The 25,440-nt window shown below is 39.3% G+C and overlaps 1 protein-coding gene across 1 annotated transcript in view; it reads right to left on the bottom strand.

The window, feature by feature from the left end:
* Positions 1–25,440, bottom strand: part of ALDH1A2 (aldehyde dehydrogenase 1 family member A2) — a 109,726-nt gene that overhangs the window by 73,240 nt on the left and 11,046 nt on the right. Inside the window, exon 2 of the mRNA XM_036735295.1 lies at positions 228–332. Coding sequence (XP_036591190.1) covers positions 228–332 — 105 coding nt within the window. The remainder of the gene's footprint in view (positions 1–227; positions 333–25,440) is intronic.

The raw sequence follows: 25,440 nt of genomic DNA, 5'->3' as shown, positions 1-25,440 counted from the left end.
TTCTCCCTATGTTGGATTCCTCTAACATTCAGCTCCCTCCTTCTCTCTGGCTCTGGGATGATAAAAGCCAGGGTTTACAGGGTGAAGTGGTCTGTAGTAGATAATTTTAGCTTACCAGTCAACAGTGTAGTCTAAGTTGGCAAACACTGTTCTTGGGAATATACTTGGTCCCCTATTTTTTAGGGGTAGTTATCTCACAGGAAGCATTCTTTCAGCAAAGTCATTACCTTATCTGCTTCTTGAACTTCACACAACTGCTCCCCGGTGGCTGGATTGTAGACTGGAAATACGCGCCCACTTTCTGAGTTCTGCCATTCATTGTTGATGAAAATCTAGAAGGACAAGTATTTTTAAAATATTTATGAAACTGCAGTGGTATATAGTAAGTCATAGAATCACACCATCTATGAGTTAGAGGGGATTTCGTAGATCATCTGGATAAAGCCCTCACCAGTCTCAGAGAACCCACCAAGTAGAGAAATCCTGTACTTCTCCTCTGCCCACCAAAGAAAAAATTGGAAGAGATGCTACAGGTAGGCACACAAATAGTGAACAGCTCATAGTGAAGGAGCAGACAAGGGAAGAAATTATAAAAAACTGTCATAAGAATTCAAAATTTGGAAATTCACAGAAGACATGTGACAAGGAAAGACAAAATGGTAACATCTGGTCAGCCACTGAAAGGAGAGAAGAGAAAGGTGAGATGTGGTTGTTTGATTTCTTTAGAAGACCCTACAGATAACAGCTGAGGGTAGCTGTTTGCAATAGAAAACTGTCAAGAACATACTAATTGCAGGTGAAAGACACCTGAACACGTAGATCCTGGTGCCAGGTGAGAAAGAGAGAAAGGTAGGAAAATTTACTTTGAAGCTTTGTGCCCAAATACTTGGCACTTAGAGTTACTAGAAAAAAAAATAAAAGAAAGAACTGAGGGTTTCAGTTTCAGCAAATATGGAGGACAAAAATAGTGACTTGCAGAGACTGCTACATTTGTGTTCCTTCCAATGACTTAAACTACACATGTTCAGAATGTAAATGGGTTGCCCTGCTAGAGACAGTAAAGGGGCAAGAGGAATAATTCCTGAGGGATGCTGCTCTTCACCTTATTGGGGATAAGTGAAGTATTCTTTTAAAGAATGGAAGAAATGCTTTAGGAAGAAAACAAAGAAAAGAAACTTGAAAAGGAAGGAAGGAAGGACAAGAATAAGAAGAAGTAGAACAAGAACAAGAAGGAGGAGGAGGAGGAGGAGGAAAAGGGACTTTAGATTATGTCATGTTGAGGACTGGTTGAAGGAGCTGGGGATATTTGACCTAGAGAAGAAAAGTCTTAGGGGGATCATATTTGTTACAAGGGTTTTGTTTTTCTTTTATTTTAATGGGGCAGGGGAAACTGGGAGGAAGTGGAGGTAGATTCTTGTTCACTGAAAAAAATAATTTTTTTTTAAAAAGAGAAGATAGAGAATGAAGTTTGGATTTCTGGAACACAGCTTTAGTGATAGGAAAGGCCAAGGCCAAGTGTTGGATAGTAAGTATCCTCATTTGACTTTAAAAAAAAATCTTTCTGTATGTCCTGAGGGGCATAGTTGTCTGCTAAATAATGATTGTTCATTAGTAATTAATTATTCAGTTAATTTGGTATTTGTAGCCAGCCAAGCAGGTTAATTTATTTACTGAAAAATGACTGCTTTCATACCAAAATCGGAATCCCCACAGGTGAGGTTTTTATTTATTGGTCAATACCAAGGAGCACAGAGCCAGCCTACAGCTGTTACAGGTGTCAGCTGCCAAGAAAAGGTGAGTTGGGATCTGAGATGCAGGAAGATTGTTATGTGGGGGACAAGGAAGAGAATTTAACTAGATATAATGGCAGATCACAGTTGCAGCTACATTGAACAAAAGGGAACCAGTTTTAAGCTTGTTAAGCTAAGGGTAGAGTAATATAGGGTACAGCTACAGAGTAGTTTATATTAAAATAACCTGGGGGTTTTAGTGGCCTAAATGCTCAAATATGGCAACCCAAAAACAACTGGAAGGGAAGGAAGGAAAGGGAAAGAACGAAGGAAGCAAGCAAGGAAGGAAGGAAGCAAGGAAGGAAGGAAGGAAAGAAAAAGTATTTATTAAGAATTTTCTATGTGTCAAATACTGTGCACTTGCAATACAAAATTAGCAAGACACTTTCACTCTCAGAGAATTCATGCTACAATTAGGGGATACAACACAGAAGAGCAAGTTCAGCTAAAGACAAGGGTGTGCTATTAAATATGTATCAACCTGGCTAGGATGGGTGGGGTGGGAGTGGGGGAGTTGAAGAAATATAATACACTTTTAAATTAAATCTACATTATTAACATTTTCCTAAGTCTAGCTAAGCAACAAAACAATAAATCAAGCCCTGATTTGTAGCATGATTTCTGAGGTGTAAATGCCAACAGTAAAAATGTAGCAGCCCTTTACAGTGGGCTCCAGCACACCCCCCTGGATGCAGGGTAGGTGGGAAGGCTCAAAAGTCTTGCGTGTGTAGTAGTGGAGAGGAAGGCAAGGCGACCTTATAGTATGTCAACAGAGTAATCTTGTACAAGATGAAAGAGATAACCGTTCCACTACATTCTTCTCTGCTCATACAGCATTTCCTTGTGTTCATTTCTGGTGTCATATTTTAGGAAGACATTGACGAGCTGAAGAGTATCCAGGAAGAAGAACCCAGGATGGTAAGGGGACTGAAAACTATGGCCAATATAAGGATCTGTGGCTGCTCAGTATGGAAAAGACTTTTCAGAGGAAATGGGGAGTAGCAGCTATCTTACAGGAGGAGCTGAAGGAACTTGAGGATGTTTTATTCATTTCAGTTTATGATTTTATTATAAGCAAATATGACTTTCTTCATCCATAAAATGGAAGCAAATAATAAATTGGGGTGGGGGAGAGGTGCAAAGAGAAAATAGCCAATGAAATTGTTTAATGAATGTCCCCATGTCAAACTCTTCATACATTTTTGCAGTAGATAGAGCACCGGGCTTGGAACCAGGAAGACTCATCTTCATGAATTCAAATCCAGTCTCAGACACTTACTAACTTTGTGACCCTGGGCAAGTCATAATCCTGTTTTGCCTCAGTTTCCTCATCTGTAAAATGAGCTGGAGAAGGAAGTGACAAACCACTGTGGTCTCTTTGCCAAGAAAATCCCAATTAGTGTCACAAAGAGTTGGACACAACTAAAAATGACTGAACAACAGCTCAAATCAAGCGAAAGCACTAGCAGTTGTATTTAAAACTGGTTGAAGGATCCTGTGCAAAGAATGGTGATTAATGGATCAGTTTCACGCTGGAGAGAGGGTTCAATTTCTGTGGATTTCTGAATAGACCTTGTCCAGAATCCATATCTTCCAACAGCAATAAGTCAGACTGATATTTTTGGTCTGTGAAATGATTTCTAGATGTCAGAAGACCTGTTTTCAAATTCTGCCTCTGACACACATTGGTTGTATGATCCTACACATCACTTTACATCTCAGTACCCCAGTCAATTCTATATACTAAAGAAGAATCTTGTGGCTGCCTTTTATATCAGTGGATGAATCTCCCACACTGGAATTTCCTCCACATCAATCAAGGCGTATGTCTAGACTAAAAAACAAACACAGTTTAAATCATGGGGAACCCCCTTAGATTTTTAGCAAGGAGAATACTTGACCAAACCTTTATTTTATTCACTGGCCATCTAAAGCCTTCTGAAAATATTTTGATATTTTTGGCTGTGCCATTGACTAGCTCCCTTAAAGATAACATTTCCCAAATCTGTACTGACATCTAATTTTCTTGGCAAGCTGGTGAGCAAATATTTCCACAACAGTTGAAACATCTCAGCTTCTCTGAACAATCTCAAAAGTATCCAAATCCTGTGCAAAAAAAGACAAAGAAATGGTTTCCTATCATATTTCAACAGGCCATCTTACTCTTGAAAAAGAAAATTCTCAACTTGGCTTTCCTCAAAAACTGGATGAAACAGGTAAAAAAATACAGCTGTTGAGTTTTGGATAACAGAGCATTAACCTACTAAATTTGTTGCCATTTGAAATAGTACAAAGAATGGAATATATCTGAATTTTTAATTCAATTCAGCAAACTTTTATTATTAGTACCTACCTCCCAGGGTTATTGTGAAGATCAAGTGACATAATAATTGCAAAGGGCTTAGCACAATGCCTACCACATAGTAAGCAGTGTAAAAATATTAGCTATTATCACTATTGGGGCAGTAAGGTGGACTGTGTTGGGCCTGGACTCAGGAAGACTCATCTCCCTGAGTTCAAACCTGGCCCCAAACACTTATTAGCTGTGTGACCTTGGACAAGTCACTTAACCCTGTTTGCCTCAGTTTCCTCAAATGTCAAATGAGCTGGAGAAGGAAATGGCAAGCCACCCCGGTATGTTTGCCAAGAAAACCCCAAATGAGGTCATGAAGAGTCTGACATGACTGAAAACAACTGAACAACAACAAAATTAGTATTATTACTCTTTGTACCAGACGAGTTCCTCAGGACACAGGCTAAAAATTAAACTAGCCCTCAGGGAGCATACAAAGATGAGTTAGAGGTGAATGTTTATTTTTTCATCTGATACTTCAAATATTGCTAAATTATATGAAGAAGCAAGACAGAGGCTCTAGTAACGTTCTCCTTACTTTGAAAGAAAGTCAATACTTTTTTCCTACGGAAGGAAGAACATTCAATGCCCTTCACAATCTGGTTCCTCCCTATCTTTTCCACTACGTTTTGTGTTATCTTTTTTTTTACACACTATCTTATAGACAAACTAGGTTATTTCCTTCTTCTGGAAGAGTTAGACAAGATTTCAGAGAATGTAACAACCTGAGCTGAGCCCAAAAAGAAGAAATGTATTCTGAGAAGGGGAGGTGAGAAGCTAACACCTGCATGGGAGGTAACTTGTAAGGATACACATAATTAAGAGAAGGCTGGGCTTTTTGTAGGCCAAAGGATAGAATGGCTCATCTCCTCAGCCGATAGAAATTTCTTATACCCGGTCAGTTATTTTCATCCAAAAGCCAATACCCTTTAATCCCTAGTCAGGTTGCTTGGAATACTTTAGCCAGCAATCGGCAATAGCCAACTCTATTATTTAGTAGAATTTCTTCACCAAATGCCCTAATTTGAACAGGGACTTTGTCGCATCCACCTCATTTACCTTTTAAAAAAAAATGATGGCATTTCCTATTTGTCTGGGGTGATTTGTTTCCTCTTGCCTAAAGGCTGAACAATAGACCAAATGACCTATTGAGGTTCCTCTCTGTCCCAGGGTTCTAAAGGTACATGACTCTGTTATAAGTAAATTCTAGCATAGCTAGCCATAAGTCAAGCCCTTTGGCCATGGGATGTTTATGGGTTTTGCACAGTTTTTTCCATGTCACCAGGTTAGATAGAAAAGACCTCTGTTAAGAAGTAAGGAAGGAATGGATGATGACTGAGTAGCATACTTCCTGAGAAGGACAGAAACACTAGAACTTCCTCAGTCGTGGCAGGCTATGACAGACAAATGGAAGGCAGAGAATGGGCAGGGATATGTGGCAGAGCTGCTGTCATCATGAGGTGTTCTTTTCATAAAATACAAAATAGCCATGGCTTGAAGTGGAATTGAAGCCTCACCCCCAGTCCCCTAGCATCTTGATACTTGCCTCAGGATTTGTCTTGAGAGGAGGCTAGGTATACTTTAGAACAAAGATTTACAGTAAAATCTCACGAAAATGCAGACATCAGGAAAATTCCAAAACATAGTGAGGGAGAGAAGGAAGGAAAGAAAATAGAGGGGAAAGGGATCAAACGAGAGCTAGGGGAGGAAAGAAATGGAATTAAAAGGGCAAGAAATTGAAAAGAAAAAAATGGACTGCAAATCAATCACAGATTTGAGGAGTAGAAAAAAGAAGTTTGGATAAAAAAGGACACTGAGGATAAAGTAAGATAAGGATAAATTAGAAAAAAAATAAAGGAGAAATTATATCAGGGACCAAAATAATCTTACTGTGTTAAAATAAATTTCATTTGTTAAATAGAGTAGAGACTAAAAAAAGTATTCTACATACAGACTGTGATAAAAAAAAAAGTCAAGACAATGACCTCCCCAAAATTGGGGGACAGGGACAGAAAGTAATAGAAAAAATCTAGGGGTATTACACACACACACACACACACACACACACACACACACACACACACACAGAAGTGAAAAATCCAGTCAATTAGTTGTTTGTCTACACAACACTAAACAGTCAGTTAAAATTTTCACCCCCACTACAAAGCATTAGTTAGGCTAACATGATGTAAACAGTGCCAAACCAAAGAAGGAGTGAAAGATTTAAAAGGGAGGGGAAGGGAATGAAGAGAGTAAGAACGGCCAAGAAGAATGTGAAATATGAATGTGGACTCACACTATTATTTAATGGGAAAATTGAAGGAATCGTACTGCAGTTATATTTTTCACGTAATCTGGTTGTGATCAATTCTTACATTCCGTCATATCCCCAAACAATAGGAAATGGCACAAAAGGGAAAATGTGGTTCTTTGCCTCCCTGATAAGAGGCAGTCAACCTTAATGGCCAAAAATAAGAAAGAATGCATAACACAAGGGACTCTCAAAACCCAAAGATGTCCAAGGCGAACAGTAGCTTTATTTGTCCCTTTCCTATCAGGTTACTTAAAAAAAAAATTAAGAGAGAGAATCAAAGAATTTGAGATCAATGCATTTAAGGAGTCATGCTTTTGTCGTTAATAAGGTGTCTCTATATCTCCCTCTCTGTTTGTCTGTCTGCTCCTGCTCCTGTCCCTTTCTGTCTCTTTCGTTTTTCAAGTGTCCATTTCTGTTTCTGCCTTCTAAGGTCCTTTATGCATTTGTACTTTTTCTGGAGAATGGCATGCATCTCTTCCAGCCATATTCTGGTCCTTGGATCTGCACAAATCTGTCTTCCCCTCCCTGTGTCCTTGAGTCTGCCCCAATCTCTGTCTCCTCTAGCGTCTGCATTCCATAAGTACAGGGGTGCTAAAGTCTTGCACAGAGCTGACTGAACTAAGTAGACAGAGGAGTCCTGAAGTCCCTTTGATAATTTAAGTCCTAGGAAGCTCCTGTGAGACAAGTGGATCAGAGTTTACCCCTTGCATCTACAGTAGTGAAACTTCTCCAAAAAGTATATAAAAACCTCTATTTAGTAAATGGTCCACTGCCAAAATGCCTTACTTTGCTAAAATGTTCTCCAAAGTGTCTGGTGTACTCAGTTCCCATCATTGTCTCTTCTATCGCTCCTCTTTTCCCTCCTTCACTTCACTACAGTCCCAACATTTCCCTTGCATATGCAGAATCCGGGTCTATCTGCTGCCTTGTCCTTGAACAGCCCAACCAAAGGCAGAGGGTCTGCCTGCATCTGCAGTGGCATTTAAGCCAAGCACACTTCCATGTCGGTTGGCCCATAGTCTCTTAAACTGAAGGAACATTGCTTGGCATCCTATTGGGGTAGAAGAAGGGGAACTTGCTACTGGTAATGGTTAATGTCCGTTTCTTCCTGTTCCACTTTCTATAAACAAGGTAATGCCTATACAAGCTCATTACTGTAAACTGAGTACATTTAAATTGGCAGTAAAACTTGAGTATTTACTCTCGTTCACATATAAAGTGCCTCATCCAATGTTTTGGAAATGTTTCAACTCTTGAAACCAAGCAGCTGGCAGCTTTACAAGCCAAACCTTACACTTTAAATAACTCACTTTGGAAAGTTTTTTGGTGTCCCGTGTCAGGTAGTACCACTCAACAGACATTCACTCCACCACCGCTTGGATTCTTTGGCAATAAATTTGCATTCACGGGGGCTTTTATTACTCCTCCAGCACTACAGACTCCAATGGCTGTTGATTAAATGTATATATCCTGTGCATTTAATCTGACTTTCTTTATGGCCACTTCGTAAAAATGCCACAGGTTGGACAAGCGATGACGTATCACGAGGACCTGGAATCCCTGCAAAGCCTCAAATTAGGTTTTTTTTTTTCCTCCTCCTTTATTAATAGTGACCACTGCGTGGCCTTGCTCTAAATCAGGGAAACTATTTGACAGCAAATGCTCCTATCTATGGATTATATATAACCCGTCCTGAACACCAGATGAAAAAAGGGATAACCCCAGGAAAGGAAGGGCTTGCTTCCATGTAAATCATGTTACAAATTGGACAACACCCAGAGAGTTCATTGTTCAACCTCAATTGTGAAGGCCATTCCCATTTACTATTCCCCTGGAATCAATGTTAATTAAGGCAGACCGAGACCATAAATCAGCCCTGGGTTTTTACAACTTAATTCAGCATTAAGCATATATATTTAAATAAAAGGTAACTGATTAACCAGTGGAGTTTTCCAGAAGTTGTTGAAGCTGTTTCTGTAGAACAGAATCATGTTACCTACCATTTTGTGACTGAAAAGGGGGTTGGGGAGGAAGAGGGCATCTTATATAAAGGATGTATTAAAATCAGCAAGCTACCTACCAGCATCGTTAGGGTAGAGAGAGGCAGAGGAGAAAGCTAAATAATGCAAAGAGAATGGGGGAAAATTTTTTTTAAAAACAGTCATTTAGCATTTTCTCAAAGTGACACAACATCTCAACTCCCTTGAAGTCATTACTGTGATTCTCAACCTAAAGGAAAGAATGCGCCACATACCCTCATTTTATAAAGTACACGACAGGCAACTTGTGTGGAGCAGCAGAACTCTAACCAAAGCAGGGCAGCCATTAACCTGGCCCAGAGAAGTCAATGGAGTAGGCCTCGGAGGATAGCACTCAGTCGTAGAGGAGTCAGAGTCTAATCAATCCAAGCTTAGATCCCTTCCACCTCCCCACTCCCAAATGAAATACTAGGAGCTTCCAAAAAGTAAGCCTTTCTCCAAAAACTGAAGTGGGGAGTTGTACAAAGAAAAATTGGGGAACAGAGATGGTGTGGACAGCTAATCTAATAATGGATTTTTTTAAACCTTAATTACGTAGATCCAGCCTGCTTTTTTCTTCTCATTCAATTCTACACTCATGGTCCATCTGCTGTACCTGTCCTAGATGAATATGGATGAACTGGCTCAGTCGGCTACTCATCCAACTGCACATCGGTCTCCACAAAAGGGATTCTGTATCCCTCTGGATTTTTCAGTATTGATTGTTAGAATTATCTAAGTGGCTATGGATCTCACTGAAAAATCCCTGTAATATTCTAAGGGTTAACGCAGTCAGCACAGCGTCATCTGCCAACACAGCAAGGGCAGGACCTTGCTAACTACAGGGAAATCCCTCTTCCACTTGAATGTGTTCAATAATCCTCCATGACCTTGGCAAATACCTTTGGAAAGCATACAAGTGCCACTGGATTCTGATGATTCTGGAGGAAAGAGTGAGGCTAACAACTTTGTGCAACTCAACATCACTCTCATGTTGTTGGTCCTCATTGAGAATGAATTTTACTGCTTAACATTAATAACCAAGAGTTGTCACAGTCTTCATGTCTGCAGTCACATATTCTAAGGGATGTTGTATGATTCTAACACATACATAGAAGAGGCTAAATTTTGCTCTATTGATGTTAGATTAAATTTTGCTCTACTGAGGGTAGATTAAATTTTGGAAATGGTACGGTACTTTCAACAGTCCCAAGATGTTCATATTCACACACACACACACACACACACACATTTACACACACATCCACTCACACACACACACATACACACACACACACCCCCTTCTTCTTAACACCAAAAATTTCCCATTGATGCTCTATAGCTATAAATTGTGGAATACTATAATTTACAAAGAATCAAAATTATGCATGACCCAAAGGGCAATGGGGGAAATGTATAGTAGATATAATTAAACTGTAGCATAATACCAATGGTAACTTACATGCAAGAAAGGGTGAAAAAGTTATCAGCCAGGAGGATATCTATGAATGGAGCTGGTCAGGTAGCAAGACCAACAGCTAACAAATTAACACCCTGAATATTACACTGGTACCCACAAAAGTAAACTTGGTTGTTTTCTTAAATATTTCGATAAAGGTATTTCATCATAACTGGCTTCTTTTGTAACCCTATGTATTTTACTTTATGCATTTAAATAATTATTCTGAGAAGGGTTGATAGGCTTCACCAGACTGCCACAAAAAAGATTAAGAGTTCCCAGTGACTTAGAAAGAGGTCTCTAAATAAACCTCTTATGGAGGATTCAAGGGAAGACACAGACAAGAAATAGACAAGGCGAGGTGTAGACAGGACATGAAGGCCAACCCCACATGGATGAGGTCACAGATCCACTGAAGTAGGGATACATAGATACTCAAATGAATGATTTTCATTTAATAATTGTCTTTCTCTCCACTTTGCAGAGACTATGCAAACTTTAGGCTACGGGTTTGACAACTGGTCAAACTGCTATGACCAGTATTACTATTGGTAGTAATGGTTTTGGAAGGTGGGGAGTTTTAAGCAAGTATCAGGAACTGAGTCCATAATCAAGCAAGAGAAAAGTGCTATAATAACATGTACACTGTGGGCAAATTTGACCACAGCCCCTCATGCAGCTACCCGCCTACTCTGTAAGTTTTGGATATTAACTATTTTAAAGAAAAATGAAAGCTATTTCCCCCATTTCCTTACCATCTAGGAGGGGCTGGCATTTCAAACCAATCAGAAACAGAAGGTATTTGGATCCCCAGACTTTGAGGAGCCTACAATCATACAATGATGAATGTAAGAGGGTGCCCGTGTCTATATCACAAGATATTATCCTTTTAATAGGGCAGCTAGGTGGCTCAGTGGATAGAGCTGCCTGGTCTGGAGTCAGGAAGACTCATCTTCCTGAGTTCAAAATCCCAACTCAGACACTTACAACCTGTGTGACCCTGGCTGGACAAGTCACTTAACCCTATTTGCCTCAGTTTCCTCATCTGTAAAATGAACTAGAGAAGGAAATGGGCAACCACTCCAGTATCTTTGCCAAGAAGCTCCCCCCACCATGGGGTCACAAAGATTCAGACATGACTGAAAAACACAACAATAACAACAATATTCAGGCTTACCTTCTCTTTCCTGAGAGAAGAATCATCACCTTTTAAAAAACGGATTAAAGTTAAGGCAAATAAGCTTCTTCCAAGACAGGACTGATGCTGATCATGGCAGAAAAATATCACTGCCTCTGTATTCAGAGGACCTGGGATTGATTTCTGCCTTTGATGCACACTACTTATGTGTCTTTGGAGAAATCACTTTACCTCTCTGGGCCTCAGTTTCCTCATCTTTAAAATGAATGGGTTCTATTGTATGGCCTTTGAGGTCCCCTCAAGCTCTAGCTCTCTGATCCCTGGCCCAGTGTCTATGACAGAGACATTATTTCATTGGTCTAAAGGCTTTGAGCACTGTCAGTTTCTTCCAAAAACATTCTTGAATGTTTGTGATTGGGAATTAAGCACACACACACAAAAATAGAAATGACCCCTTTACACTAGGGCCACTTCTTATCTCTCTTATATAGGGCAACTAGTTGGAGTGGAGAGAGCACTGAACCTGAAGTCAGGAAGATACGAATCCAAATCCAGCCTCAGACCCTAAGTAGCTGTGAGATCATGGGCAAGTTACTTTAGTTTCTAGATCTTCGAAATTGTGATAACAGTATTTTATGTGTATCTTGGATACCAGAGATTTTTGATGCAAAGCTTTCTCTCTTTCTCTTTCCTCTCCCTACAGTTAATTTTAGTTTCTGATCATGGTGTTTAAAATCTTTTTTAAAAAAAATATTCATCCATTTGATTTATTTTCAGTTTTGTTGGCATATAACTAGATGTTATAGTTTCCAACAGTTTCTTCTATTTCCTCTTTAGCCATTTTCAATTCCCTTTTTTATTTTTCATGTTGGTAATTTGATTTTCCCATCTAATAAAAATAAATCAAATTGACTAATGATAAAAAATAGTAAATAAAAAAATAAAATGGTTTTAAAAATGTCTGCCTCCAAAGGTTGTTGTAAGGACAAAATGAGGTTATATTTGTAAAGCACTTTGCAAACCTTAAAGCATTATATAAATACCAACTATTATTATATGGTACTTATCATACTTTATTTCAGATTACCTATTTATATGCTTATTTCCACACTAGATTGTAAACTCCCAAAGAGCAGGGACACCTGGCCAAATAGTTTGCACACAGTTGCTTAGGAAGATGCTTTCTTGTTTGTTTCCTACTTTTCATTGTCCCCATTTGGGATTTTCTTGGCGAAGATACTGGAGTGGTTTCCCATTTCTTTCACCAGCTCTTTTTCCAGATGAAGAAACTGAGGCAAACAGGGTTAAGTGACTTGCCCAGGGTCACACAGCTAGCAAGCGTCTGAGGCCTCATTTGAGCTCAGATCTTTCCGACTCCAGGTCCAGCACTCCATCCACTACACCACTGAGCTGCCCCCGTTGCTTAAGAAGATGCTAACCTGACTCAATTCAACAAACATCAATTCAGTGATCTGGGGGCTGGTGGAAGAAACTAGAATAATATTTCCTTCACCCAGTAACTTTATGTAATTTCGAAGAATCCATACGAAGAAATTGGTCTACTTGGGAGAAACCTCCTCCTGAGAACCAAATTTTGTTCTAAATGTCGAGGAATCACTAAAGGACTTCCTCCTATATCTCACCACCAATGGCTATTTGATAAACTGATGTCAACATCATGCCAATACTTTGAGGCTGAGCCATCATGATTATTCACATAAAAGAGTGTTCTTTCCTTCCAGCCACGATAAATGATTGCCACAGAATATATTCTGAATTCAAAGGCGTCGAGCCTCTTTCCAAGTGCTTCACACACACAGCAACTAGAAATTTTTGCACAGTATTTCCTGTTTTACATTCACTATTCCAGTCAAACCTGCCTGATAGCTATTCCCCAAACACAAGGTTTGATCTGCCACCTCTGGGCCTTTGCATAAATGATCCTTCATGCCTGGAAAGTACTATCTCCTCATCTCTGCTCCTTCAAAGATCAACTCAGGGACCACCTTCTGCATGAAGCCTTTCCTGATTATTATAATCATCGGCATTCCTTCCCCCATGAAATTATTTTGTACAAGGCACTGGGAATCCACAGACAAATACGAAATAGTCCTCCCTACCCTGAAGAGCTTTATTGGGGGAATACATGCTCGTGAGTGAGCCAATATAAAATGTATCTGTAGGAAAGTAAGGATTCAACCAATGATTTATCATGCCAGGGAGGGCAATGGGCCACATGGGGCCACTCCAGAAGAACTTGACTTTCTAGCTTTTTCTCATATATTTACTTAAACAAATTGCTAAAAACTCCCAGGAAGTAAACTTCTTCTACCAATGCAGGTCAGCATCTTCTCTGCAGTTTCTGATTTTAGAGATGTATCCAGAATACCAAGAGTTTAAATAATCTGTCCAAGGTCACACAGGTAGTGTCAGGGACAGGACTTGAACCCACGTTTTCCTAGCTTTGAGGCCAATGCTCTATCTATATTGGTCACCCTGTGGATACCTCATATTACACACACACACACACACACACACACACACACACACACACACACACATAATAGAATGTACACGCCTTCAGGGTAAGTAGGAATCTTTCACTTTGGTCTGTGTCCCCCCAGTCTGTCTTGCACTTAGTAGGGGGCTCAAAAACGTTTATGGAATTGCATAGAAAGAACTAACTCAATATGAAGGAAAACCAGGTGGAAAAGTGGTGACTCCAACCACAAACATTTTATAATCTATATTCAAGTCATCACCAGAAACAGCTGGCCACCTCCCCCACTCCCATACACATATGCACACAGCGCAAGTGCACATACACACACACACACACACACACACACACAAACCCTAACAACTGTTTTTAGTTTCCTGTTGTGGCAGCATGTTGTAAGCCAAGACCAAATTTAACAGCCAAGAACTATTAGAGCAGTATTTTAAAACACATTATTGAATGAATATCTTTTTGCTTGATCCAAATAAAAAGAGGGCTGTTTTGGTTTGATGTGAAGTTGGAAGGAACCCTAGAGATGGTCTGTCGTCTATCTTTACAGATAACTGCAGTCCAGAGTCTAGTCTCTGATTACATACCAGTTAGCAGGAGAACCAAGGCTAGAATTCACGTCCTCCTGGTTTTCAGTCCTGGCTCTTCCCATAATTAGAATTCTTGCTGTTTTCTACCCAGAGATTAAACTTGGACCAGGAGAATAGTCTTGACTTGGGGGTTCACCAGAAAACATGACTAATGCTCAATGAATCTACTTCTCATTGTCTTCCCCCCTCCCCCACCCAAGTTATGCAGCAGGGAGGAATTTGGCCCGTCCATTTCTTTCTGTAGAGCAATCAATGCAGGTGACAACAATGTAACTTTTCATTTCCTTTCTTGAAGCCATGATGTGTTAGTGAAACAGTGGTGATTTACATTCCTAATGTGATATTGCTTAGTGATGGAGTCCCTCGGACATTTTTGCAGCCTCCCCAGGTGCAGAAGCAACAATTCTGCCAGAGGACAGACAGCAGCCAGGCTGTTGCAATCCTTAGAGATGGAATTATTTTCCCTAGGACTTAATAAAGAATGGTTTTGTGCTCTTGTGACACCAGAAATATATTTCTAGTCCAGGAAGAGGATTTTAAAATGTATCCAAATCATAATGGCTTCCCACAGGAGGACTGGTTTGGGTGAAGGGAGGAATGGATGGTAATTTCTAAACAGCTGATTTAGTAGCTGGTTACAGTTTCATTCTATCAGTTGATCCCTTTTTAATATGTTGCTTTGACGTTAAAGTCTTGGGATGGGAAAGAAGGGAAGGAGAGGGGAAGGAAGAGAGAGGGCATCAAGTGCCAAAGTCTTTTTTATGAAGCGGCCACAGCTGTTTGGCTCTGAACATCTTCTCCTGGCTAAAGGAATGAAGAAACATGTAATGGCACTTTTCTGGGGACACTCTACAGAGGCATCTGAAAAATCTGGCAGCGTAATTTCCTTTTGTAAATATTTCATAACGTCCCAGATTCTGGGCACCTGGGCCTGCTCAGGAAATGTCATATCCTTTCCTATCTCAGGAACTTAATTTCCTTTCCTCTGGAATGTTCTCAAGAGCCGTAATGATTATGCTAACTTAATGAGACTGAGGGAGTTAGTTTGCCAGTTCCCACTTCTGCTACTTCCTAGCTGGGTGTCCTTGAGGAAGTCATAGAAACTCTCTGGGTCTCAGTTTCCTTCCCTGTAAAAAGGAGAGGTTGGACCAAATGGCCCCTGGGGGCCCTTCCCTCTCTAGCTGCATGAGCCCATGATTCCCAGGCCTTGATGGAAGAGGACCTCCTGGTCTCCACAGGGAAAGGCCTGGAACATGAAGTGGATAGTTTAACACATGGTGTCTTAAGACAGACATTTTGAAGAATGACCAAAGTGGACTTATTTTAAAAGCCAATCAAAATTGAACCAACTGACTGGCATATGAAGCTTTGAACTTCATAAAAGCATACCAGGATGAGGAGATAATATCTGGATCACTTGCCCTAAAGCAAGAGTAAGGCACATGTGACATTTTTATTGGTAAAGGCCAGGCACTGATGATTTTCTATCTTTACTGAATCTTTGACATGAATTTGCCAAGTTTTATGCAATAATAAAATGTATTTTTAAAGTGGAAAATCTTTTAAAGGATTTACATGAAGACTTGCAGTGAACCATGTTCAAAAAAGCCAAATCCTGTCAAATTCGCCCCTAAATTGCCTTGCGGTCCTTAAGAGATGACCAGATGGCAAACCAGTAGCCAATGTGATTTAATTATGTTGAAAATTAACTATTCCTTTTTAAATCAAAGAAAGGAACAGAGTTATCAAAGAAGATGACCGTGGGCCTAGTAATAAGCCAAACTATCCTATATATAATTGGTCAAATGACTTCATTGATCCTCCCACTAAAGAAGAATGCCCTTCATATCCTAAACAGGAACAACAACCACAACCACAACAACGACAAAAACAACAGGAGGATTTATTATGCTCCTGAGGGTGATACAGCACAAAATTACTACTCATTTGGAAGCCTGTACTTCATGGGATAGCAGATGGAGAACTAGATTAGGGTTTGGAAAATGTCAGTCACTTATTATCCTTCCTAGACCTCAATGTTCTCATCTGTAAAATGAGAGTGTCGGACTCTAAGGCACCAATTGAATTCTAAATGCTTTTATTCTAATATTATTAATTATAATATTACTCTAGTGATAATATAGGCTTTTGTAAAAGGTAATAAAAACTATCTCCTATATGTTCCATGAAATTCAATTCAACAAATATTTATAAAGTGCCTTCTGTAGACAAAGTCTCATGCTAGGTACTGGTAAAGATTTTTTTAAAAATTAGATAAAATATAGTATTTGATTTCAAAGAACTTATGGTCTTTGTCACTTCTATGTAAGCCTCTATGAACATAAAGACTGTATTCCTGTGTACCCCTAATGCCTAGCAAAGTGTCTTAAACATAGTAGGCACTTAATAAATGCTTGCTGAGTGAATGAAAATGAAATGAAAATAACCTTCGACTCAGAGATTCTGCTACCAGGCCTATAACCTAAGAAAGTCATTGACCAAAAAAAAAAAAAAGATTTCATATACACCAATGTATTTATAGCAGCACTTTTGGTGGGAGCAAAGAACTGGGCACAAAGTAGATGCCCATTGATTGGAAAATAACTAAACAAAGGGTGATATGTGAATATAACAGACCAGGGCTGTCCAACCTTAGGTTTTTATTGAAACAAGAGACAATATGTTTTGATTTGCCATTTCAGTGGGAGCTCTGCCGTAGCTCAGTTTCATTTACTAAAGCATTTATATAAATTTCTATGCTTGTAGGCGGGCTGCATAAATCGCACTACGGGTGCATTTTGGACAGCCCTGTAATAGACTAATACCATGCTGCATTTTTGGATGTGACCAATATGAGAATACATATTGCTTGACCACCTTATCCATTATGTCTCTTGTATGTACCTAATTATTTACATATTGTGACCCCCCAGTAGAATGTAAGTAAGCTCCTTGAAGTCAGGGGCTATGTTTTTGCTTTCATATCTTCAACGCTTAGCTCACACAATGCCTGGCACATAGTAAGTGCTATAAATGCTCATCGACTGCCTAAATGACCGATGGAACACAGAGAAAATACATTTAAAAGGGAGTAGGAATAGCTGATGAAGACAGTGAAGGTGACCTAAAATCTGAACAAGGCTAGTAGGGTCTTTATGTCACAGTTTGGGGAAACAGTTCTGGCTCTAATACGGAAGTAGCTGCAACTAAGGCTTGTTCAAACATCCCATTAGACCATCAGGCTCTGAAAGGGAGAGAGTGGTATGTGGGAAATCCAACTGCTTTTAGAAAGAAAAAAAAAACAGAGAAAGGGTTTTGACTCCCTCCTGTCAGTCTTTTGAGAAAGTGGAATCTAACATGATTTCTTTTTGTCTTCTGCTCTGAAACAAATGTTCCTTTGCCTATCTTCTCTGGCTTTAATTAGGCCTGGGTCTTTCTAGGAGCTGGGTCTATTCATTTGCAAATGGTGAGGCATCGGAAAGGCTAGTGGGTGGGGGAGCAAGGGGGAGACCAGAGGTGTTTATTTTCTAAGCCACAGGGGTCCCCATTTGAAAAAGCAACCAGCTTATCTCAATGTTTTTGTTTGTATGATTTCAAATTAGGAGGTTTGGGCAATTCCTTTAGAAGATTAGGGGAGTCTTTACAATGGGCCTGTAGCTTACTTACTTCACCAGCAAGGCTGGGCCAAGACCCAATCTTTCTGTTGCATTTCTTGGCATAGTTACTAGCAGCTGTATTCCTTACTATCGAGGTTCAGTGATTTTAAAGGGTCCTCTGGCCTTCATTTCTATTAAGCAATTAATTCTTTTTTTAATTAAAATCTCTTTTATGTGTTTGTCGCAGATAAAAGATTTTAAAAACAGGTCATGTACCTCATAGGGAAAACTGAAATCCATCTGACTTACTGTACTTAAATTAATTCAGTGTGACCCCTAGAGATAATGACTTTAAGACTTTTATCAGCTTACATAATGATTCCTGTATTATAGACAAAGAAACTGAGGCAACAAGAATTCAAATGACTAGGTGATTGGACCAGGACACTAATGATAGGATAAGACCATCAATTAAGGTGCTAAACCCCAGCTCTAACCATTACACCACTGGTTCTTAATCATTTTTCTGTCATGGACCCCTTTGGCAATCTGCTAAAGTCTATTGGACCCCTTCTCAGAAAGTTTTTAAAAGCATAAAATATGTAAGATCACAACAGAAAGCAATTATATTGAAATACATTTGTCAAAATGTAAAAAAAAAAAAAAAAAAAAAAAACAAATTCACAGGCCCTGGTGAAGAATCTCCATGTCTAAACAATATTCCTTTTTACCTGTGGAGAGAGTTCTAATATCCAAGAAGGAAAGAGAACAGAATGTGGAGTCAGAAGACCAGAGTATGCATCTTGGCCTTGCAACTATCTGTGTGACACTGGACAAGTCCCTCAAACTTTCTATGTTTGTTTGATCATCTGGAAAATGGAATTGGGTGAGACTATTTTAAAAGTTCCTTCCAGATCTGACCATTTTAGGATCTTAAAAACAATGCAAAGGCAAGTTACAGCCTCGGATCTTGAGTTAAATTAGAAAATAATGTCCTAATCGTTCATTTATACTTTAGAATCACTTTTCATTTCTTATACAAAGGAAATCAGTCAGAAACACCACAGTGCTTTGCATATAATCAAGGCAGTCACTAACTTTGCCTTTGAAATAAAAAAAAATAAATAAATGTTTTCTCCACAGGGGGCTGAACATTTGTTGGGTGACTGTAAATGTAATATAAACTGAACCATGAGTAGGGTGACCATCTCTAGGGTCAATGTTGCTCTCAAGAAGCTGGGCACTAATGAGGGATTACTGAAAACCATAGTATGTCTATTACAGGGCTGTGCAAAATGCACCCGTGGCATAGAAATTTACATAAATGCTTTAGTAAATGAAACTGCTTTGTTGCAGTTGGAAAATCAATTACCAGACAGTACCAGACACTTGACTTAAAGTCCATCCTCTTTATCTGTAACTAAAAAGTAAAATTTTCTTTCATCGTCATCTTGTTATCCTCAGTACCTAGTACGCTGCTTGGCACATAGTAGGTGTGCAATAAATGATAGTCAGTTGATCTACTTTTAAAGCTACAAGAAGTTAGCAAAACGAAGGCATGTTTCCCCCCACTGGAATTACCACTGTAATAAAACCCTTCAAATGCCAGCTTTCCTGAATTTAATGAAGTAATGAGTCTAATTATATGTGACTAGTGAATTCAGCCTTGTTACTCAGTGGTAATGCCTCAGATTTAGGAAGGGACTCTGCTTTGCAGGTTTTGCTGGCACTCAGTAAACTGAAATACATAGATAGACCTTCCCAATGAACAGGAAAAGGAGGAATTAGAAATTGAATTAACAGTACTAAAGTGACCTTCAGATATTTTGCCAAGTCCCAAGCCAAATGAAGTGTCAGATTCTTTTTTTTTTTCTTTCCTTTTTATCTTACTGGTATAAACCTTCTGTTATAGGCAGTCCTGCTATGAAACAGGAACTGCTACTAGAATTCTTCAATGAGAAAAAATCTGGTTATAACTACCCGAGAAACCTATATGAGAAACTGCTGGAATGTCAGCTTCATTTGCAGTGGCCCCATATGGCCTGATCACCCTCTCTGGCATGATAAATCACTGGTGGAATCCTTACCTTCCTACGTTTGATCTCAGCTCAGCAAGATGTGGTTTTGATGTGAAGAACTCCAGATCTCTTAGGTCAGAGACAAATAGCAGTGGCGCTGACCTGCAAAGTGCTAAAGCCTATATTAGACTGGAGCGAATGCACAGTCATAAGCTTCTGGAAGGTTCACTCACCGAAGAGTTTCCCTCGCCCATTAAAGTATTCATAAGCTTAGTCTAGGGCAGAAACTTCTTAAACAGTTTAGGGCAAAGTGGTAGCAAATCTTTCCTTCCCACCAACTCTCTCTACCAAGTATAGATTTAAAGAGGAGTTTTCTCAGCTTCAATGTTCACTCATCTCCAACCTTCAAAAAGCACTCATTAGTTGTGAATCTTTAGAAAAGAGGCAAAATTTTACTATACAATGAAACTTTTATAAAGCTTAAATCAGTCACAAAAATTAAAGAGTGGCATTATAGTTCAAATGAGAAAATGTATGGAAAATACTTTGTCATATAAATGCTATAAATGTGAGTTATTTTCATTATGGAAGATACATTTGATCATTGATACATTCAAATTTGAGGGCAATTTTGCAAATGTAAAAAACATCATATACTATATATGGAGGATTATAACATTTTACCCATGTAAGAGTACTATTAATCAATTAAGTATTTGTTAAGCCCCTATTAATCCACCAATAAACATTTATATTTACACAGCTTTAAAATACTATCTTATTTTATCCTCACAATATCCTTGATAAGTACATGCTATTATTATCCCCAGGTAGCACAGCGGATAGAGTGCCAGGAGTGGAGTCAGGAAGACTCATCTTCCTGAGTCCAAATCTGACCCTAAACAATTACTAGCTTTGTGACCCTGGACAAGTCACTTAACCCTGTTTGCCTCAGTTTCCTCAACTGTTAAACGAGCTGGAGAAGGAAATGGCAAACCACTCCAGTACTTTTTGCCAACAAAACTCCAAATGGGGTGATGAAGGGTTGGACACAGCTGAAAAATTACTCAACAATTCAACAATTACGATTCCCTTTATACATATGAGAAAACGGAGGCAGAAAATGATAAATGTCCTTCCCAGGGTCACATACCTAAGAAGTTTCTGAGGCAGGATTTAAACTTAGGTCTTTCTGACACCCGGTCCAGCACCCTATTCACTGTGCCATCTAGCAGCCCTACTATGTGCTCAGCATTGTGATATTCTCTTGGTATACAAAGACAAAAATGAAACTGTCCCTGCCTTTAGGGAATTTACATGTGGTGGAAACAATACCTAGTATTTGTCTATAATTTGTGGGATAGCTGAAAATCATATGTTTCCAGTTGGCTTCAAGTAACAGGATAGCTTCATCTGATCTACAATGGGAGACTGTCACTGATGACTTCCCTGACAAGACAGGAATGTCCGCCCATGGTACTTACTCAGGGTTTCTTGGTGAGTATACAGAAACCCTTGGAGAAGGTATTTTTAACAAAGTTTCTTTGATGATAGAAATTTGATGCCAAGAAAGAATTCAACAAGATATGTGAAATATCCCCCTCCTTGCTTTCCTCAGATTCCGAATCATCACACTTTCTGGTTGGAAGGGAATAGGGGAGACATAGGATTCGAAAACAAGAAGGGACTACATAGATCATATAGTCTAACCCCTCCTCCCATCATTTGACAGATGAGGAAAGGGGAGCCCAAAGTGAAAATGATTCATCGAAGAGCATAAATTGGTTTGGTAGAGCTGAGACTAGAACCGGGTCTTCCTGTCCCTATTTCTCTGAAGGGATGCTTATGGCAGGGGGACATATGCATTTGAGTTAAAGAAAGTAATTCATTTGAAAAGTATGTACTAAGAACCTACTTACTGCATGCTGAACAGTGTTCTAGACTCCAGAGGAGCCACTAGGTTTAGATAAATACAGAAAATAAGGGTGGATCCCTAATCTTACAGCCCCTTGAGGGTGGAGGGACAAGCAATAACAATTTGTTTCCAAAATACTTTATCCTTGAGATTACAGCCTTCTCTTATTTCTAAGGCTGGTTCTGACTCTACAAACAGTATGTTCAAAAAAATTAACCCTCTTTTAGTTGTATTATGCATTAAAACTTCTGGAAAATAAAACCATGTTTAACAAACTCAGGAAAAGTCTTTTAAGTATTTGCACGTACAAGAAATAGCCACATTAGGAATGTTCTAGAGGAAATAATGAAAGGTCTCCATAAAAGTAGGATAAGGGGCTACAAAATTTGGGCCCAAACAAAACACCACCACTACCCTGACTGCCTCCACTAATTTGTTAAAAGTTATCCCTTTTTCTTCATACTAAGGACATGTATAAAAATAAGCTCTTCATATCCCTCTTGAGCAATCCAGTTAAGTCCACAAGTGTTTATTAAAAGCCTAACACTTGTTTCTCCCCCCACCTTTGTTTGGCCAAACAAACAGTGTAAATCCACAAAGGATGTATGTGTGTGGATACATATAGGCCTATCCCCAACACTGACTGCTCCTCAATAGGGCAGATCCTAGAATTCTTATACTCATCCTCTCTTTGTATCTTATGCTTCTCTCTCAAATGGTCTCCTCTTTTTCTCTGCTGGAACTCCAAGTAATGACACCAGAATGTGGGCAAATCTCCTTAGTCTCCCTGCTGTTTACAAGACAGGATTTATGCTCAATGTGCTTCACACAATGGCACACACCACTAAATGGCTCAAACTACCACCCAGGCTTTAATCTGAGAAATTTTTCACTCAGACAGTGCAAATACCCATCAGCATGGAGAAGCATGGAAGAGCAATTATGGTCAACACATGCAGTCTTTTAAGAGTACACCAATAAATACCCATTTGTGAAGGTTAATTTAATGTAACCCAAGCTGTTATCTGGAATAGTATATGTCGCCAATTCAATCCATTAAGTAATTACTAAATTCTCAAGAGGGCTCCCTGAAGTCAAATGTGGTTATTCCAGGTTCATTGCTTTTAGCCTCCCTAAGGAGCATTTTAGGCAAACAGCTGGAAGAGCTGATGGCCACAGAGGTTCCCAGGCTCAGCCTGCTCTGTGAAAACAGGTAAAGACTTTCCTCTATTTTTAAAATTTTTTTAAATCATAAATTTATTTTTTATTTTTAGTTTCAAAACTCAGTTCCACAAGTTTTTGGGTTCCAAATTTTCTCTCCCTCCTTCCCCTCCCCCATCCCCCTCAAGAAGACTTTCCTCTAACCTAGAAATGAGATGTCAAAGGCTCGTCTTAAGACAGATGCATTGAGGCAGAAGGAGATGGAAGAGGGAAAAAAGTGAGGAAAAGAGAGAAAATGTTTGTATTGGAGAAGCAAAGGGACAAAGGGAGGGAGCGATGTGTTCTTTCTGAAGGTATAAGGGGAGAAAATCTGGAGAATATGAGGTCAGATTTCTAGGGAAAGCAACTTCTGGCAGATTCATTAGAAAAAGAGAGAGTCCATTGTGAATTTTCCCCCAGGAAAATGTTAATTTTTACATACCACCACCACCTCCCAAAAGTAATTGAAAAGATATTAGGGGTTTGATATAGCCAAGAAATTCAGGTCATTCTTATCCCATTCAGTCATTTCTCTGACACAGCCATTTCCACTGAGGGACAATAAGGTGGTAGATTTTGTAGTAAAGCCCCAATAACAGGCCTGTTCAGAAAAGACAAGATGGAACCCGTCTGCCCTTATTATGTGATTCTACAAGTCTCAAAGAAGTCTGACTATATACTGGAAAGGACTGTAGATGAAAGGAAATGTGGCAGAAACATGAAAAGAGTTTGTGCAAAATGTACCAGCTTTCAACAGCTTCAGACATCCCAACTTCTGAGTGGAATTGGACAGATGGCAGCTAAGTGGTATCATGAATAGATAGAATCCTGGGTTTAGATTCAGGAAGACCTGAGTTCAAATCCTGCCTCAGGCATTTACTAGCTATTCCCCTCTGGACAAGTCACTCAAACTTTTTCTCATCTTTAAAATGAGTGGAGGTGGATTTGTTAACCTCCAAGCTCTCTTTCAGATCCAAATCTCCAGCTTTATGATACTACATGCAAAATTGCTGCTTTAAATAATCATAATTAAGATCAATAATTGTAATAACTCACATTTAGATATCACTTGAAAGTTTCCAATGAAGTTTTTCTCATAACATTCCTGAAGGTATGTAGTACACATATTATTAGCCTCAATTTTACAGATGAGGGAGCAAAGCACAGAGAAAAGAGTCTTGGCTTAGAAGTAAGAGGAATTAGGTTCAAATTCTGCCTCTGACACTTACTACCTGTGTAACCTAGAACAAGAAACTAAATCTCTGCAGGCTCTGCAGCAATGAACTCATCTGTAAAATGGAAAGGTTGGACCCTTTCAGCTTTCTATCTATGACCCTTCTGAAACGGTTACCCAGAGAAGAAAAGGTAACTTGCCTGAGGTCATAACTGGAATAAGTGACAGGTGGGGACTCAAATCTAGGTCTATTAAATAGCCCTTACCAGGGACCTCTAGTGGAAGGCACACTGGCTTTAGAGTCAGGGGACTGAGGCCAGTTCAATTCAGTTATTTATTAAGAGCCTCCTATTAATACATAGTCAAAAATAAAATCCTGCTTGAATCCTGGTTGTTCTACTTCTGTGATCTTCTGGGAATTCATTTCATCATTCAGCCTCAGTTTCCTCATCTGTAAAATGAATACCTTGGACTAGACGATATCTACAATCCTTCCAACACTAAGTCCTCAAGATCTCTTACAAAGTACATCAATCAATACACTTCACTCCAGAAGTAACTGTGACCAATGAAAGCAAATTAAGAGGAAACTAATAAGACAAATGTTGGTTCACTTGGCAAATATTTATTGTGCTAGTGAAAGTAATAGTGTTATTAGTACAACTTACAACAAAAGTTACCTCAAAGCTCCCATTATGTTTTAAAAATGAATTATCACTTTTCTACAATTGTAGGAAATCTGACCTTTCTCGCTAGAGTCCTTTTTTCTGTTCAAAATGTCTATAGTACTCTACTCTCTCCAGTTTATCCTTCATGTTGTGGTTTAGACCTTTTTCAGTCGTGTCTGACTCTTTGTGACCCACTTTGGGGTTTCCTTGGCAAAGATACTGAAGTGGTTTGCCATTTCCTTCTCCAGCTCATTTTACAGATGAAGAAACTGAGGCAAATGGGGTGAAGTGACTTGTGCAGGGTCACACAGCTAGTAAGTGTCTGAGGCCAGATTTGAACTCCAGCAGTCTTCCTGACTCTAGGTCTGGCACTTTATTCACTGAGCCATCTAGCTTCATACAGCTACCAAAATCATCTTTCTCTGGTATATATTTGGCTACGTAGCTCCTCTGCTTAAAAATCTTCAGTGGCTCCCTATCATCTTCCAAAAAAAATCACACTTCTCTTCCTGATATTCAATGACCTCCATATCCTTGTGACACTCTAGGATTCCAACCTTATTTTATTTTATTTCCCTCCAGGACCTCCATGTTTCAGAGTACTTACTCCATCTCTCTCTTAGCCCATACTTTAGAAACCAGCTAAAATGTTCCCTCCTCTAGGAAGCTTCCCAATCTCTCCAAGTTTTAGAAGGATT

This window comes from Trichosurus vulpecula, chromosome 8, assembly GCF_011100635.1.
Source record: "Trichosurus vulpecula isolate mTriVul1 chromosome 8, mTriVul1.pri, whole genome shotgun sequence".
Taxonomy (NCBI): domain Eukaryota; kingdom Metazoa; phylum Chordata; class Mammalia; order Diprotodontia; family Phalangeridae; genus Trichosurus; species Trichosurus vulpecula.
This window is presented reverse-complemented; position numbering and strand designations above follow the sequence as displayed.